Here is a 13,095-nt window from a genome sequence, read left to right on the forward strand (position 1 = left end):
TAGTTTTCTCAATTTGGTCTGCAACTACACGTGAGAACCCGAAATTGGTGTGTGCCATATTTGGCACAGTATGAACTTGAAAGACAAAAAATGGTAACATGCTGCCATACCCGCCGTGGTTGCTCACTGGCTCAGTGGCGGGACTGAATACCGGCCACGGTGGCCGCATTTCGATGGGGGCGAAATGCGAAAACACCCGTGTGCTTAGATTTAGGTGCACGTTAAAGAACCCCAGGTAGTCGAAATTTCCGGAGTCCTCCACTACGGCGTGGCTCATAATCAGAAAGTGGTTTTGGCACGTAAAACCCCATAATTTAATTTTAACGTGCTGTCATCTGTTCAATTGCCGAAAGCTGCAGGTCACTCTATCAAAAGATGGAATTTTGTCGCTAAGTACGGTGAGGGCGAATCGTCTACAAAACTGTTGCCTGAAAAGCGAAAAGGAACTGAAATGTAAAGGACGTGGTGCCTCAGAGGAACTCACAAGCAAAATAGAAGACGTGGAGTTATCGATTCTGCGTTGGTACGATAACCGCGCCGCGACATTTCTGTCAAGCTTTGTTAGGAGAGATAAAGTCCAAAAGACTAAGCGCTAGTTTGCCTCCGCCAAGAAGTTTTGCGAAATTGATTGCCCCAGCATAGTAAAGGTCTACAACAGACACATGGGCGGGGTTGGTCCGCTGGACTCACTGCTTCGACTTTACCGCATACATATCAAGTCGAAGAAATGGCACTTTCAAATTTTGACGCAGATGCTAAACTTATCGGTAGTAGCAGCATGGCTATTGTACAGGAGGGTGCAGGAACAGCTTGGGAAGAAACAAGTACTACCGCTGGCTCAATTCAAAACAGAAATTGCAGAATGCCTTACCTCGCATAACAAGTGACTACCCAACAAGCGACCAGGAAGGCTTTCTAGTCAAGACATCGAATTCCAGGTTCAAGCCAAAAAAAAAAAGAAAAGACAGGGACCAGGTGCAGCAATGCCACCCAAAGACGTCCGATCTGACCAGGTCAGCCACTGGCCAGAATTTTATGAGGAGATAATGAAAGCTGTAAAAAATATTTGTTAAATTACTTTTTCATAATTCATGCAATAGAGGGCTAACGCTGGGTGGAGTTGCGCTAACCTGGTTTAGGTTTAGATGTGGTTTAGGTCAATGGTTGCTAATCAAAAATGTTGAACATGTAAAGAGTTTTTGAAGTTTGCAAGTCATATAAGTGCAACCGCAACTTGCAGGTTCAGCGTCACAGCCGGCACGGATGCTTCGACTGTGGTTGCCCGCCTCCAATATGTATTCTCAGGTCCTCGGGGACTTAACAGTCCTGACCTGCTATTTGGACTGCGGGGCGACTCACCCTGGTTGGTCGGTGGCCATTGTGGAGGCCACCTGACTAATCTATTAGTGACGGACTGCAGTGGACAGGCGGTGCTGCACCCCGACATTGCCCGGTGCCTCGGAGCCTATCTGCCGCTGACACGAAGCCTCAAGACGCTCAGCATCACAGTTCCGATGTTGCAGGAGTCGGCGAAGGCCATCATACAGGGACTTGCCTCGAACGGCAGCATTGAAGAGCTCTTCATGAGCAGTATGTGGTTTGCAAGTTGAGAGCAACAGCTGCGCCGTAGCGCCGACTATTCAAAATCTTTCTTTATCACTATCCCAAGCTAGTTTCACGTGGCTCAGCGTAGCATTCATTAAATTACATCGGGTGTCTCTTAACAAGCAGCCACCACTTCATGTTAACAGCAATGACTGTACACCTAATTCTTGATATTAAGCACAGTGCGAGCGGCGGCAAGCGGTCCATAAAGGATTACACTTAGCCAATTAGAGCATTTTGTTTTAGCTACACTAACTTACGAACTCAAGATGATCCCGCATTGCTAACCTGTTTTTAGTTATGTAATACATGGAAGCTAATGGCTGCTGTGCATGTATTTCTTTTGTCCTTGTGTCGTTATATTTGCTCTCAATGCAGACAAATGTGACGAGTAAGCACGAATACGCTGCGCTCAGTACCCATTCTTTCATTGTCAGACCGCAAGCGTATGTGGCTTCTGATGATTTTTTTCTGGATCGAAATTTATAATTTTAATATGCTTATTGTCAGCAGCGTTCTCTTTTTCGTGGTGTACAAATTGCTGCAGATTGTGGGTTGACTAACAAAACCATAATCAATTTTCAGTTTCTGAAACATCTCTGATCTCAGTCTTTCCAGACAGTAAATTTGCTCTCTCTGCTACACTTGTAGCCGGCCTTGTGTTTACTGATTACTATTGTTAATTTCGACCTGCATTGTTGACAGCTCTGCCTGCGACAACATTTGATTCGAGCAGATTATTCGGGCATTTACTTTGTGAGTTCCCTGCGGGAGACTTCATACGCATCTTTTTTAGGGCCGGTGTCAGCCTTTGGGAGAGTACATGCCCGCGCCCGCCAAATACGCTGGGTCAAGTTTTCCGCTAAATTTATGAAATGCGAGAAAAAAAATACATGAAGGCTGTCTTTTAGTCTTTCTTCTTTAGTTGTTCCCTGTCAAGAAGGCTATTTTTTCTGGGAAAGGGGAAGGCATTTCCACGCGGCCGCCGTTCGGTGGTGCAGAAAATTGAGATGGAAGAACTCTGGACAACAGCAGTATGCATCCTGATCATTCAGTGGTTTAGATATTCGCGTTGCATCAAATTGGCACTTGTCTCCACATCCCTGCCCACATTTACATATGCAGGACATGTGAGCCCACTGTGCAGGAACAGCGCGGCTTGCGAGCTTCGAACCTATTCATGTTTTACTTGATCCTTTACTTGATCAGCAGTCATTAACATCACTTTTCTGACTAATCTCCGTGATATTTGCCCAGACTACATTTGTTGCTGGAGCTATCTATCATCAGAAAGAATTCATTCCTACAGGCTTTTCACTAGCTGCAGTTTTAATCATGTCGGCATGGCTCTCATAACTACTGGTTGGTCTTTCAATCCCTCGCTCCTGCGTAAAATCACTTCTATCATCATATATTCTGAAGCAAATCGCACTGTCTCTAACGTTAAAGTACATGTCTCTACAGTAAATGTTTACATTGACGAATTGACCTCTTCAAATGTCTCCGCAGCGGTTGTTGCAGTTCGAGCCTTTTCTTTTCATGGAAACTTCAAACACGATCACAAGGCAACATTGCCTACAGCGGAAATTGTTAACATTTGCGAAGCAGTTCCTAACATCTCTCAGAAACCCTACCATAAGGGGACTGGCTTTCGGGACGCGAAATGAGATCTACACACTGTTGAATCTGGGTTTTGATTGTGAATTTACCACTTATTTTCTCATGAAGTGGCTGCATTACATTTATTTATCTATTGTACGCTTAAGGCTTCACAGCGTGGTAGAGGGGAAGTACATAGAAATCACGCGTACAAATATGACAAGGAGCCTTTTACATAAAACAGAAAATCATGAAAAGCCACAAGAAATAAGTGATAGATAACAGCAAGTTGACATAAGGTACAGGTGCAGCCACCGCTGGCGGGACTACGGGAACGTGTGGCAACGCTCCGCGGAGGGGCTCCACCGGCGCCTCGTGAAATCTTTGCAGACGACTCACCACGGCAGACGACTCGCCGGGCTTTTCGCCAATCAATTCGATTGCGGCTGCGTCGCGTGACCTTATGAGGCACCCGTGGTGGCGCACTCGGCGGACAGGAGCGCAGTGCATGCGGGCTCCTGTGTTCCCGCATGCAGTGATCGCTTCTGCACATGGGATGACATGTCGATACACAGGCCACTGTGCTATGCACGCATACACTTGTAAAAAAACGAAATGCAAGAAAAATAAATGTAACAGCAAAAAAGAAAATAGAGCATAGAGACCTGTTAAGTTTTTCGCGGAATCTTCCTGGGTTAATAATATTGGTGGTTGAGGCGGGCAGGTGAATCGCGTCACACCAATTTTTGAATAGAAATCAATGGGAATATGTTACCGTGTTCTCTGGAGGAATATGACTTTTGCAATGGTGAGCAAGGTGCAAAGATATGAATGGAGCGGGCTATATCCAGCGTGATTAAATACGTGATTGCGATAGCATCTTTTGGAAAAGGCAGAGGCGACGGAATTTACTGCGCATAACAAGGGTAGGGAGATTAAGGCTTCTTTTCATGCTAGTTACACTCGATGTTCGATTACAGTTCCAAAGTGTGAAACGTGTTGAGCGATTTTCAACTGCTTCGGGCTTGTTAAGTGTTACCTGGCCCGGGTCCCATACAGATGTAGCGTATTCCAGCACATGACAGAAAAGGTCCTAGAAGACTACAATGCAAAATGGGCACCACATAATACTCCAATGAGTTCCAGGGCATTGAGAAGTTCATGAAAGTGATCACACCAACACTTAGGCGAAGTTGGCTCTCGGCAATTTAATATCGGCTTCAGTACCATTCGCGATCACAGACGCCAACGCAATGTGATATAAGATGTACGTGGCTTAGGCACGTTACTTGTCTCAGCCAGACAACTGTTATCGCAAGTCTTCATTTTCTTGATACCGAATTTCGATTGAAGATACTGTTGCGATACAACAGGCGTTATGCGATATGGCGTAAATGAAAACGAAGACAGGCATCTGGGCTTGGCACTTTTTAGCAAGCTATAACACGCTTCTTAGCAGGCTATAACATAGTTCAGGCCAGTATTTCAAATTTTTTTTGTACTAAATTCACCACCCTCTGTTACCCTAGCACAGCGTAGCCAGCTGCTTACCGCACTGGCTAAAACTCTTTCGCTCTCGTTTTCTTTTGCGTCTGATATTTCACTATAAAAAACTCTTTTTGACAGTCTTCGACGCTCGAGCTTATTCTGGGCCTAGCGCTAGTTGCAGTTGATTACTCGTAACAAAGAAAATTCAGTGCTAAGAGAAAATAAAACAAATGAATGAACGGCACGAGCATGCGCTTCTGTCATGCTCTTCGTTTTTCCTCTTCTCTGTTATCGCTGGGCTTTGCTTCTTACCATGTATTCTGTGAAATTCTGCTTTGGCATCGTTTACATTTCTGGAGTGCCACCAGTGTTCGCGTCACCATTTTGCTACCTTTTATTCTCATTGTTTGTCCTCCTATCACGTTTATTTCTCTGTATTTTACACCACAGACAGTGGAATCTTGTCTGAAAGGACAGTTCGCATCACGAAGTGCGGTGAAGGATTACCGCTAGCGTAGTGTCGCACGGGAACGTTCACGCAGGCGCTTCTGACGGCATCATAAATTCGCAGTTGTGCCGGCCCTGTTGAATGTATCAGCGACTCTTAGAGTAGATAGTAGGGAAGGTAATAAACGAGGAAAACTGAGTGCGAGAAAAGGCGACCAAATATGGCCGCAGTGGCAGCGGGTTGTCATTGTGAGGTTTTCTTTTTAGTTCCAATATGGCTCTATGAAGAAAAGCCATCCGACTGGTAACAATGCGCACTAACCGCCTAAAGTGGGTGATATTACCGTATAAAAATTCCCATATTCAGGAAAGGGATTTGTTAAGAAAACGAAGTTGTAGTTCAGAGTATTGCGGATATGCTTTTAGCAGCAGTCGTTTTTGAAAAAATATGGCCAGGCTTAGCTTGGTTAAGCCAAGAATGCGTTGCATATTGTGTTGGGGCCCAGCTTTTCCTCCGGCTGTCGTGACGTCACGTCACGTGGTTGCGCTAGAGGTCAATGGTGGCTGCCCGGCCGCGCCCAAGGGCTGAACTGAGTGATTGCAATATGCAACGCATAAAACTCTAGTGTAGGGGTATGAGCCACTATGGTGGCTCATACCCCCAATGGTGGCTGCCCGGCCGCGCCCAAGGGCTGAACTGAGTGATTGCAATATGCAACGCATGAAAAGAAAGCAATGCTGCTCTTACGCGCCGGACGTACTGTAGCGCGATTGAAAGTGGTTTTATTCTTCGCAGATCTTTTGGTTCTTCATGAGGATGTGACCCGGCTTTCTACATGGCTATCGAGGAGTCAAAAGGTGCACAGTGTCGAGGTGTTCTTTGAGCCCTTTACAATGGAATTATTCCTCCAGACACTTGCCGAATATATGGAGTACAACTATACACTCACATCACTCTCCGTTGGCTGCCAACCCTTGAAGAGCGCGCACGGGTTGCTCGTCAAGAACATGGTAAGTGAACGACTCATGTTGTGGATGGTTCACTCTAAGAACAGTTTACACCCTTTGGCGTGCCCCTTCTGCCACGCAACGATAATCGTCATCTGCCTTGATGCGTTTCCTTTCTTTAACGCTGCGAGCCCGGAACTTTCCAGTAACGAACGGCACGCGCGTTATCAGCACAGAACAGTTAACACCCTTTGGAGTGCCCCTTCTGATAACGCACGTGCCGTTCGTTACGGGAAAGTTCCGGGCTCGCAGCGTTAAAGAAAGGAAACGCATCAAGGCAGATGATGATTATCGTTCTGTGGCAGAAGGGGCATGCCAAAGGGTGTAAACTGTTCTTAGAGTGTTCAATCATATGTGGACTTATTTTCGATTCAGCGGATTCCAGGCAAGATTTCTCTTTAGAAAATTTAATCGTACGCATGCGTGCTTAGCGATTAATTAAAAAAGATTATTTATAGTACCCCGAGGACCTTTCAAGGCAGTAGAGGGTGCAGTAGATTAGAGGATATCACATATATTAGCGAAACAAAAGGAAGGAAACAAGGAATAGACCGTGAAAGTTGGCATACATAACATCTTGATAGAAATACAATAAGTAGAGAAAAACGGAATAGTAAAAACATTACATATGCTAGTTTATAAAACCACAACCTAGTAAGAAATATTGCCTACGACTTCATGGAAGCGGAAAATAACACTCATGGAAACACTGCTTGTGGTAATGTGATTTCATTCTAGTGACGTCGGAGGTATGAATGACTGGGAAAATGTATTTGTGCTCAAAGAAGGGGCGTGAGCCATATAAAGGTGACTGATGCGAGAACATTAATAGTATTTAGTTAAAATAAGTGTACCACGCTGTACCGCGTGGTGAAAAATTTATGAAATATTGTTAAACAGAAAATATCAAGTCGAGCAGTAAGGAAAGGAAGAAGAATGATAGTTTTCATAACTGTTAAGCGGCAGTTCTGTTATAGTTTGCGAGAATGAAACGAGGAGAGTTAAGCTGAACTAGATCCAATGTCTTAATTAGATGAGGTTATTAGGCTAATCCAAGTTATGAGAAAAAGGTGCGAGTTGAATCCCGCGTAAGTATTACTTCCTGAAGCCCATATTGTGCGAGTGAAAAAAATCCCATCTTCAAGAAAATTGACATGGCTTGTAAATGTAACGTGTCCTAACAACTTGCAACATGTGCTTGTAAATGAAATGTGCATGTAGCTGCACATCTTTTGCAAGGCTTGTGGAGGGAAACCACCTTCCCAATCTTCCAGTAATCAGGTAAAACGCCCGTATGGAGTGGGTGTCGAAAAATGTTGGTTAGTATAATAGAACTTATGGTGGGTAACAGACCTACTCAAAGGAACCTGCACGGTGCTATTTGCCTCACATCCCATGCCGCAAGTTGTAGTTCTCAGTTTTTTAGCGAGCGGAGGGGAATCTGTCAGTGTCTGCGTGTGCACCATGAAAAATAAACTCGATCATGCAGAGCCGAAAAAATCAGGGACGTCAGAAAAATAACTTGCGCATATCCCACGCACGTGTTGAAGTCAATGTGAAGCGAAGCTTCCATTAAGCGGGCAATGAAGTGCTGTAAATGTGGGTTACATTCCTGCACCTTTGTCGTAAACGAAACTGGCGCAATCATGTGCCCTCGCGTACACATGCTACGCTGTGTGACTCAACGTGAGTTAGTTGAGATGTACCGGCCGCTTCTTGGCCAGTCCCCCGTTGTGTGCATGTGCCATAATGTGAATATCCTGATCATAATTGTCACGCAGAAATAATCTCAAAGAGCTAGTTGGCATTCACACAATGTGCCTCACAGACCTTGGCCAATCTCGTAGTATGGAAATGATAGTCGCCATAATCACCATGCGGAGAAGCTAGTAACCAAATTATATACACACCGCATAAAGTCACAGACGACACTGTGTGTGCGTTCTTTGTTCCTCACTTTATGATATTCGGCTGCAACGATGAACAACTGACAAGCTCAAATAAAAACACTGCTTTCAAGGGGTGCTGCATTATTGCATTATTAATGACAATCTACGTGAATGGTCATTGTCGCAGTTGGCTATGTATATATTCTTCTTTCGTTAGCAGAAACGAAGTTTCGAGTGTGATGTTTCCATTGAAGTTAAATTCCTAACGATAGCGTATCTACGTAAACAGATAAAACAACTGAATTTTATAACGTGTAACCACATTTAAGAAGTGTTGCGAATATGAAATCGTAGGTGCGAGACGGTCGTATTTCAGCAATACTCCGCGGATTGCAATGGTGCTTTCAACCCAGCCTAATAGCATAGTTATCCAGAGCGGCGTCCCCGGTGCAAAGACTGAATATATCTACTTTGTGCGACTGATTAAAGGTTCCTTAACCGCGACAAGCTTCATGAATTCAGTGAGCAAAGCCAGCTATTGCAGAGACGTGTGAAACTTGATCAGCCTATTCTGAGGTGCGACTCCGTATGAAAGTAGCCTTTACATGTTTAACTTAACCTTTCGCGACAGTTTTCTTGGACATATAGCGAGCCGGATACGAATGAGTCTTGACTTTAAAACACTTATCAATCGAAAGGCGTGCTGATCGATGTGATGTAGCAGCTGTTCTGTGAGCAGATAAACATTTCAATGAAAGAGTACCACATCATAGGGGCTGACAAGGTAGCGTCAGAGTAAAAATTTGCGTTGAACGGATAATTGTCTCATATTACAGTAGACTGTCATTAGATTTGTTGCTAAGGTTTTTCATTTCCCCGTATGCAATGGCCTGAAAAAGAACATTCAGGGCGAAAAAAAATAACTAATATAACGAAAGGGATGCAATTCACTGGCACACTAACCCAGCCCGTGCAATGCTTTCTGAACCTGCAGACTCGGCGAAACTTCGGACTCGTGCAGTGCGCTGCCAGCTACGCCCTTGGATGCTCGACGCGTCGGGCAGAAACCGCCTTCAGAATGGCGGCATGGCATCCGCAGCTAATGTCAGCCGTGCAGAAGATGGGACTCATGGGCGAGAAGGAAGCCAAAGCGAGAATACGGAAAGCTTGGCAGTCGAGCGCGCGCTAACGTTGGCATGGGCTGAAAGCTATCCTTTTAACAATACTGACACGTGTCCTTGTTTATCGGGTGACCACGTTTGACCACCTAACAAATGATTTCGCACAGCGCAGGACGCGCCTGCATGTATCGAATGTTTTTCGAAAGTTATCAATGCTCCTAACCGATGTCTATTGTCTCCGAACCTTGTGTAATCAGATTGCATGTATACGCAACGCTAATGGTGTAGAACTTTCTGGAACGCACGCGGGCACAAGCGATTACTCCGGAACCTTCCATCACTGATGTATAAAAGCCGACGCGCTTCACTCGCTGATCAGATTTTCACCGACCGCCGACCGTGTTCGTCACTGTGCTGTGCTTTGCGTGCAACTTGCTTTTGCGGGCACAAAGTCGCCTAATAAAACGCTAGTTTCGCCATTGCCAGTTTTGCTTTCTTCACCGTCACTACTACGTGACAATATTGATGTTCCTTTCGCCCTCAATACGGCTTCTAGATGTGTTGGAAATCTCCCTATCGGTTTAACTTGGACTGCGAGAGTTATTAATTGCATACGAAGCTGTGCTGTCAATGTTCTCACGTCTGTGTAGATTAATCCCGTTTTATATTTGCGTCTAAGTTTCTACCCTTTCTTACGCATCAGAGTATTCTTTGACTATTTTAGCATGTACTGCAACCAACCTTCTCGCTATTGCAGATTCTGATTTTCTTAAAGTGCCCATTTACGCTCTCTGTATAGAGTGTACGCGCATCCCTCTGGCTGCGATGCATATGCGACGCGAGCACGAGTTTAGAGCCCTGGTGCTTTTGTTTACTTGTAGAATTTACTGTAGAAATAGAAGGTGAATGCCTGCCACTGAATGTCTTGGCAGCTGTCGTTGTGTCAGAACTTTGGCACTTTTGACGTCACACCTGACGTCAAAAAGGCTAAGTTGCTATGTAGCTCTGCTGACGAGCATGGGTTACGACTGGCCAGATTTCGTTGCAAACTGCACAAAGTTAGTGAGGGGGTACTTCCACTGCGCATTTCTGATTTAAAAGTTGACAGAAGCTAGTATTCGTAATAACTGTTCATTCTTAAAATTCCATAATTTATAAATAGTTAAGCGGTGTGTGGGTTACGTGATACACCCTCGACGCTCCACAGGGCATTCTTTTTCTTGCAGCTCGAGCAGATTATTAAATAATGCTTTAGATCCTGTGGACGAAACCAGATGACAATAGTATAAATGCGAAGAAATAAGTGCGTTATGTCATAATAGTTTTTGTTTTACAGTAATATATTCTGACACCGACGCAACGCACCTGAAATTCTGCAAAGTTTATGGTTTATGTGGTCAGTATGGTGATTCCATCCCATGTGTTCATGAAAGAGAACACCGAGAGTTTGAAGAGTTCGGGAAAATTCAATTTCGCTTTTATTAAGGCTTAGCTTGAGGGACGTTTCGTATAATTTGGATTTCGCACGGAACAGTACAGGCTTGGTTTTAGAACAATTAATGGGTAGTGAATTTACTATAATCTATGCATATATATTATTTAGCACTGCATTTGCAGACAACATGAAGTTATCAGCCATTTCACCAGAGCAAAGTAGACTGATGTTATCCGCATATATTACATATTCTACAGAAGTGTCGATTTGTACAATATCATTAATAAAAATATTAAATAACAGGGGTCCCCACTATGCTGACTTCGGTACCCCATTCTTAACTTTCATGGATGATGACAGCTCTCGCTTGACTGATATTCACTGTTGCCGATTTAATAACGGGTTTTTATTCAAGTTAAAAGGACACCACGAACGCCATAGCATTGATGTTTTCCTAACATTATAGCATTATTTATCCTGTCAAATGCCTTTAAGAAATCTGGGAATGCTCCTAGGGTGCGTTTTTTCGCTTCCGTATTTCCTAAAATCAATTTCTTTTGGTAAAGTAGGGCGCTTTAGGTATACAGGCCTGACTGAAAGCCGAATTGTGATGACATAACGTTACGTCTATTAAACAACTTACAGTCCAATGAAGATGAGTTTTTCACGCACACTGTAAAAAAAAAGGCGATTGAAATTGATAACGGATACCGAGACGGCACACGCCAAGGCGCGCGACGAGCCGGGGACCATCGTCCATGGGACAGCACCAAAGACTGCTTGGCCAGTTACAACGAAATTACCAAGGCCCTCTGCCTGGCCCACCGAACCTTCCCTCCGAGGCCCAGCGAAAAGCTGGTCAGAGCGCAGGCGGTGATCCTCAGACAACAGCAGACGCTCAGGTACCCTAACCTGGCACAATACCACAGTACATGCGCGACATACGCGACAAATATATGCAAGGTCTGACACAATGATGTAGCCACTTTAACTCACGTGCTCTGGGACTGTAACGAAAACCCGCATGGTGCTAACTCCAGAACCCTTCCGCCGCGATGGGCCGCTACCTTGCGCAGCCCAGCCTCGGTGACCAACTCTGGGCCGTCCAGCAGGCCAGCGAGGCGGCGGCGAGGCAACACCTCGACCTCCCCACGTGGGAGACCTAAGGCACCGTCGGCGAAAGCTCTGCAGGTCTATAAATCAAGTCGTTGCCAACCAATTGAAATTGGTCTGTATTTACCTAAACTGCCCTTGTCTTCACCTTTATATATAATAGTTACAGTAGCTTTTTTATTTCTTTGGGGAATTGCTCACGCGGTAAACACGAGATTATAAATGTGTACTATGACAGGCGCACATGAGATATAGGATAAATATTATAGGTTCTCATTTTAAGCCATCTATGTCCTCACTTTTGCTCATTTTGAAATTTCGAAAAAATAGTGATGACCCCCCGCGCGTCTGTGGGATTTGCAAACGAATTAATCAGAGCGGGAGGCAAATATGCTAATGAATCGTAATTATGAATACTGTCAACTAATGAGGCAAAATACTCATTGAACTTGTTTGCTAGCACTCTACTCCTAAATAATTCATTGTCGAATGTCGGCTCACAAATATATTTAGTCAAGTAAATAATAATAATAATAATAATATTAATAATACTTTATTGATGACTTGAGAATAATGCAACGCAAGAATCGGGCCTGCCAAAGCCACAGTGGGCTTGAACGGCAGTTCCTGGCAGACAGTGACAAAGCCATCAGTAACATGTTATTGGTTTGTAGACAACACTGAGAAAAGAAACGCACATGACAGGCTTCCGCTCACGCATTAATGTGTCTAAGAGCCTTTCTGAGACCATATTTCGTCTTCACATCTTGTATGCTTTGGAGAAGTAAATTAAACCCTGCTGGGACATAATAGTTACCGAGTCTTTGACCGTATCTCGTCTTACAGCGGGGTGTAACATAAGGATTCTTTGGTCTCAGGCAACGAACGGGCAGATAAGGAATTTTATACCGGCTTATCCAAAAATGCTTTATGACAACAGTTTCTAGCAGAAAAGACTTGTAATCACGTAAAAACAAAGTTTTGAACACATCAGATTTCGGGGAGACATCATAAGCAACATGCTTCAGAATACCACGAAGGACGGAATTGACCCGGTTTACCAAATGTTAAGCAACATGACCATATGCAGATATCCCATACCGGATTACACTGTAGCGTAAGGCATGTACTACAAGCTTTCGGACAGACAATGGCATGTAAAATTTAATATTACGGAAAACACAAGACACTGCGCGAAGTTTTCGACAAATATGTGCAAATTGAGAGCTCCAGGAAATATCTTACAATTTAATTTGTTCCGCATTTTGTTTGAAATTAGTGACACTATCAAACATCATGAAGCAATAGTAACGTTTAGCTTGTTTTTGCATTTTAGAAAGATAATTTCTGTACGCCTTAAGAGCTATAAATGTATCCGGGTCTCGCTTTA

General features: G+C 44.1%; 1 protein-coding gene across 1 annotated transcript in view; it reads left to right on the forward strand.

Moving 5' to 3' along the window:
- The window catches only part of LOC129386599 (uncharacterized), a 53,354-nt gene extending 43,687 nt beyond the window's left edge, over positions 1-9,667 (forward strand). The window contains exons 6-8 of the mRNA XM_055074679.2: positions 1,241-1,590; positions 5,936-6,150; positions 9,031-9,667. Of these exons, the coding sequence (XP_054930654.2) occupies positions 1,241-1,590; positions 5,936-6,150; positions 9,031-9,225 (760 nt within the window). The 3' untranslated portion in view covers positions 9,226-9,667. The remainder of the gene's footprint in view (positions 1-1,240; positions 1,591-5,935; positions 6,151-9,030) is intronic.
- The last annotated feature ends 3,428 nt before the right edge of the window (positions 9,668-13,095 follow it).

This window comes from Dermacentor andersoni, chromosome 4, assembly GCF_023375885.2.
Source record: "Dermacentor andersoni chromosome 4, qqDerAnde1_hic_scaffold, whole genome shotgun sequence".
Taxonomy (NCBI): Eukaryota; Metazoa; Arthropoda; class Arachnida; order Ixodida; family Ixodidae; genus Dermacentor; species Dermacentor andersoni.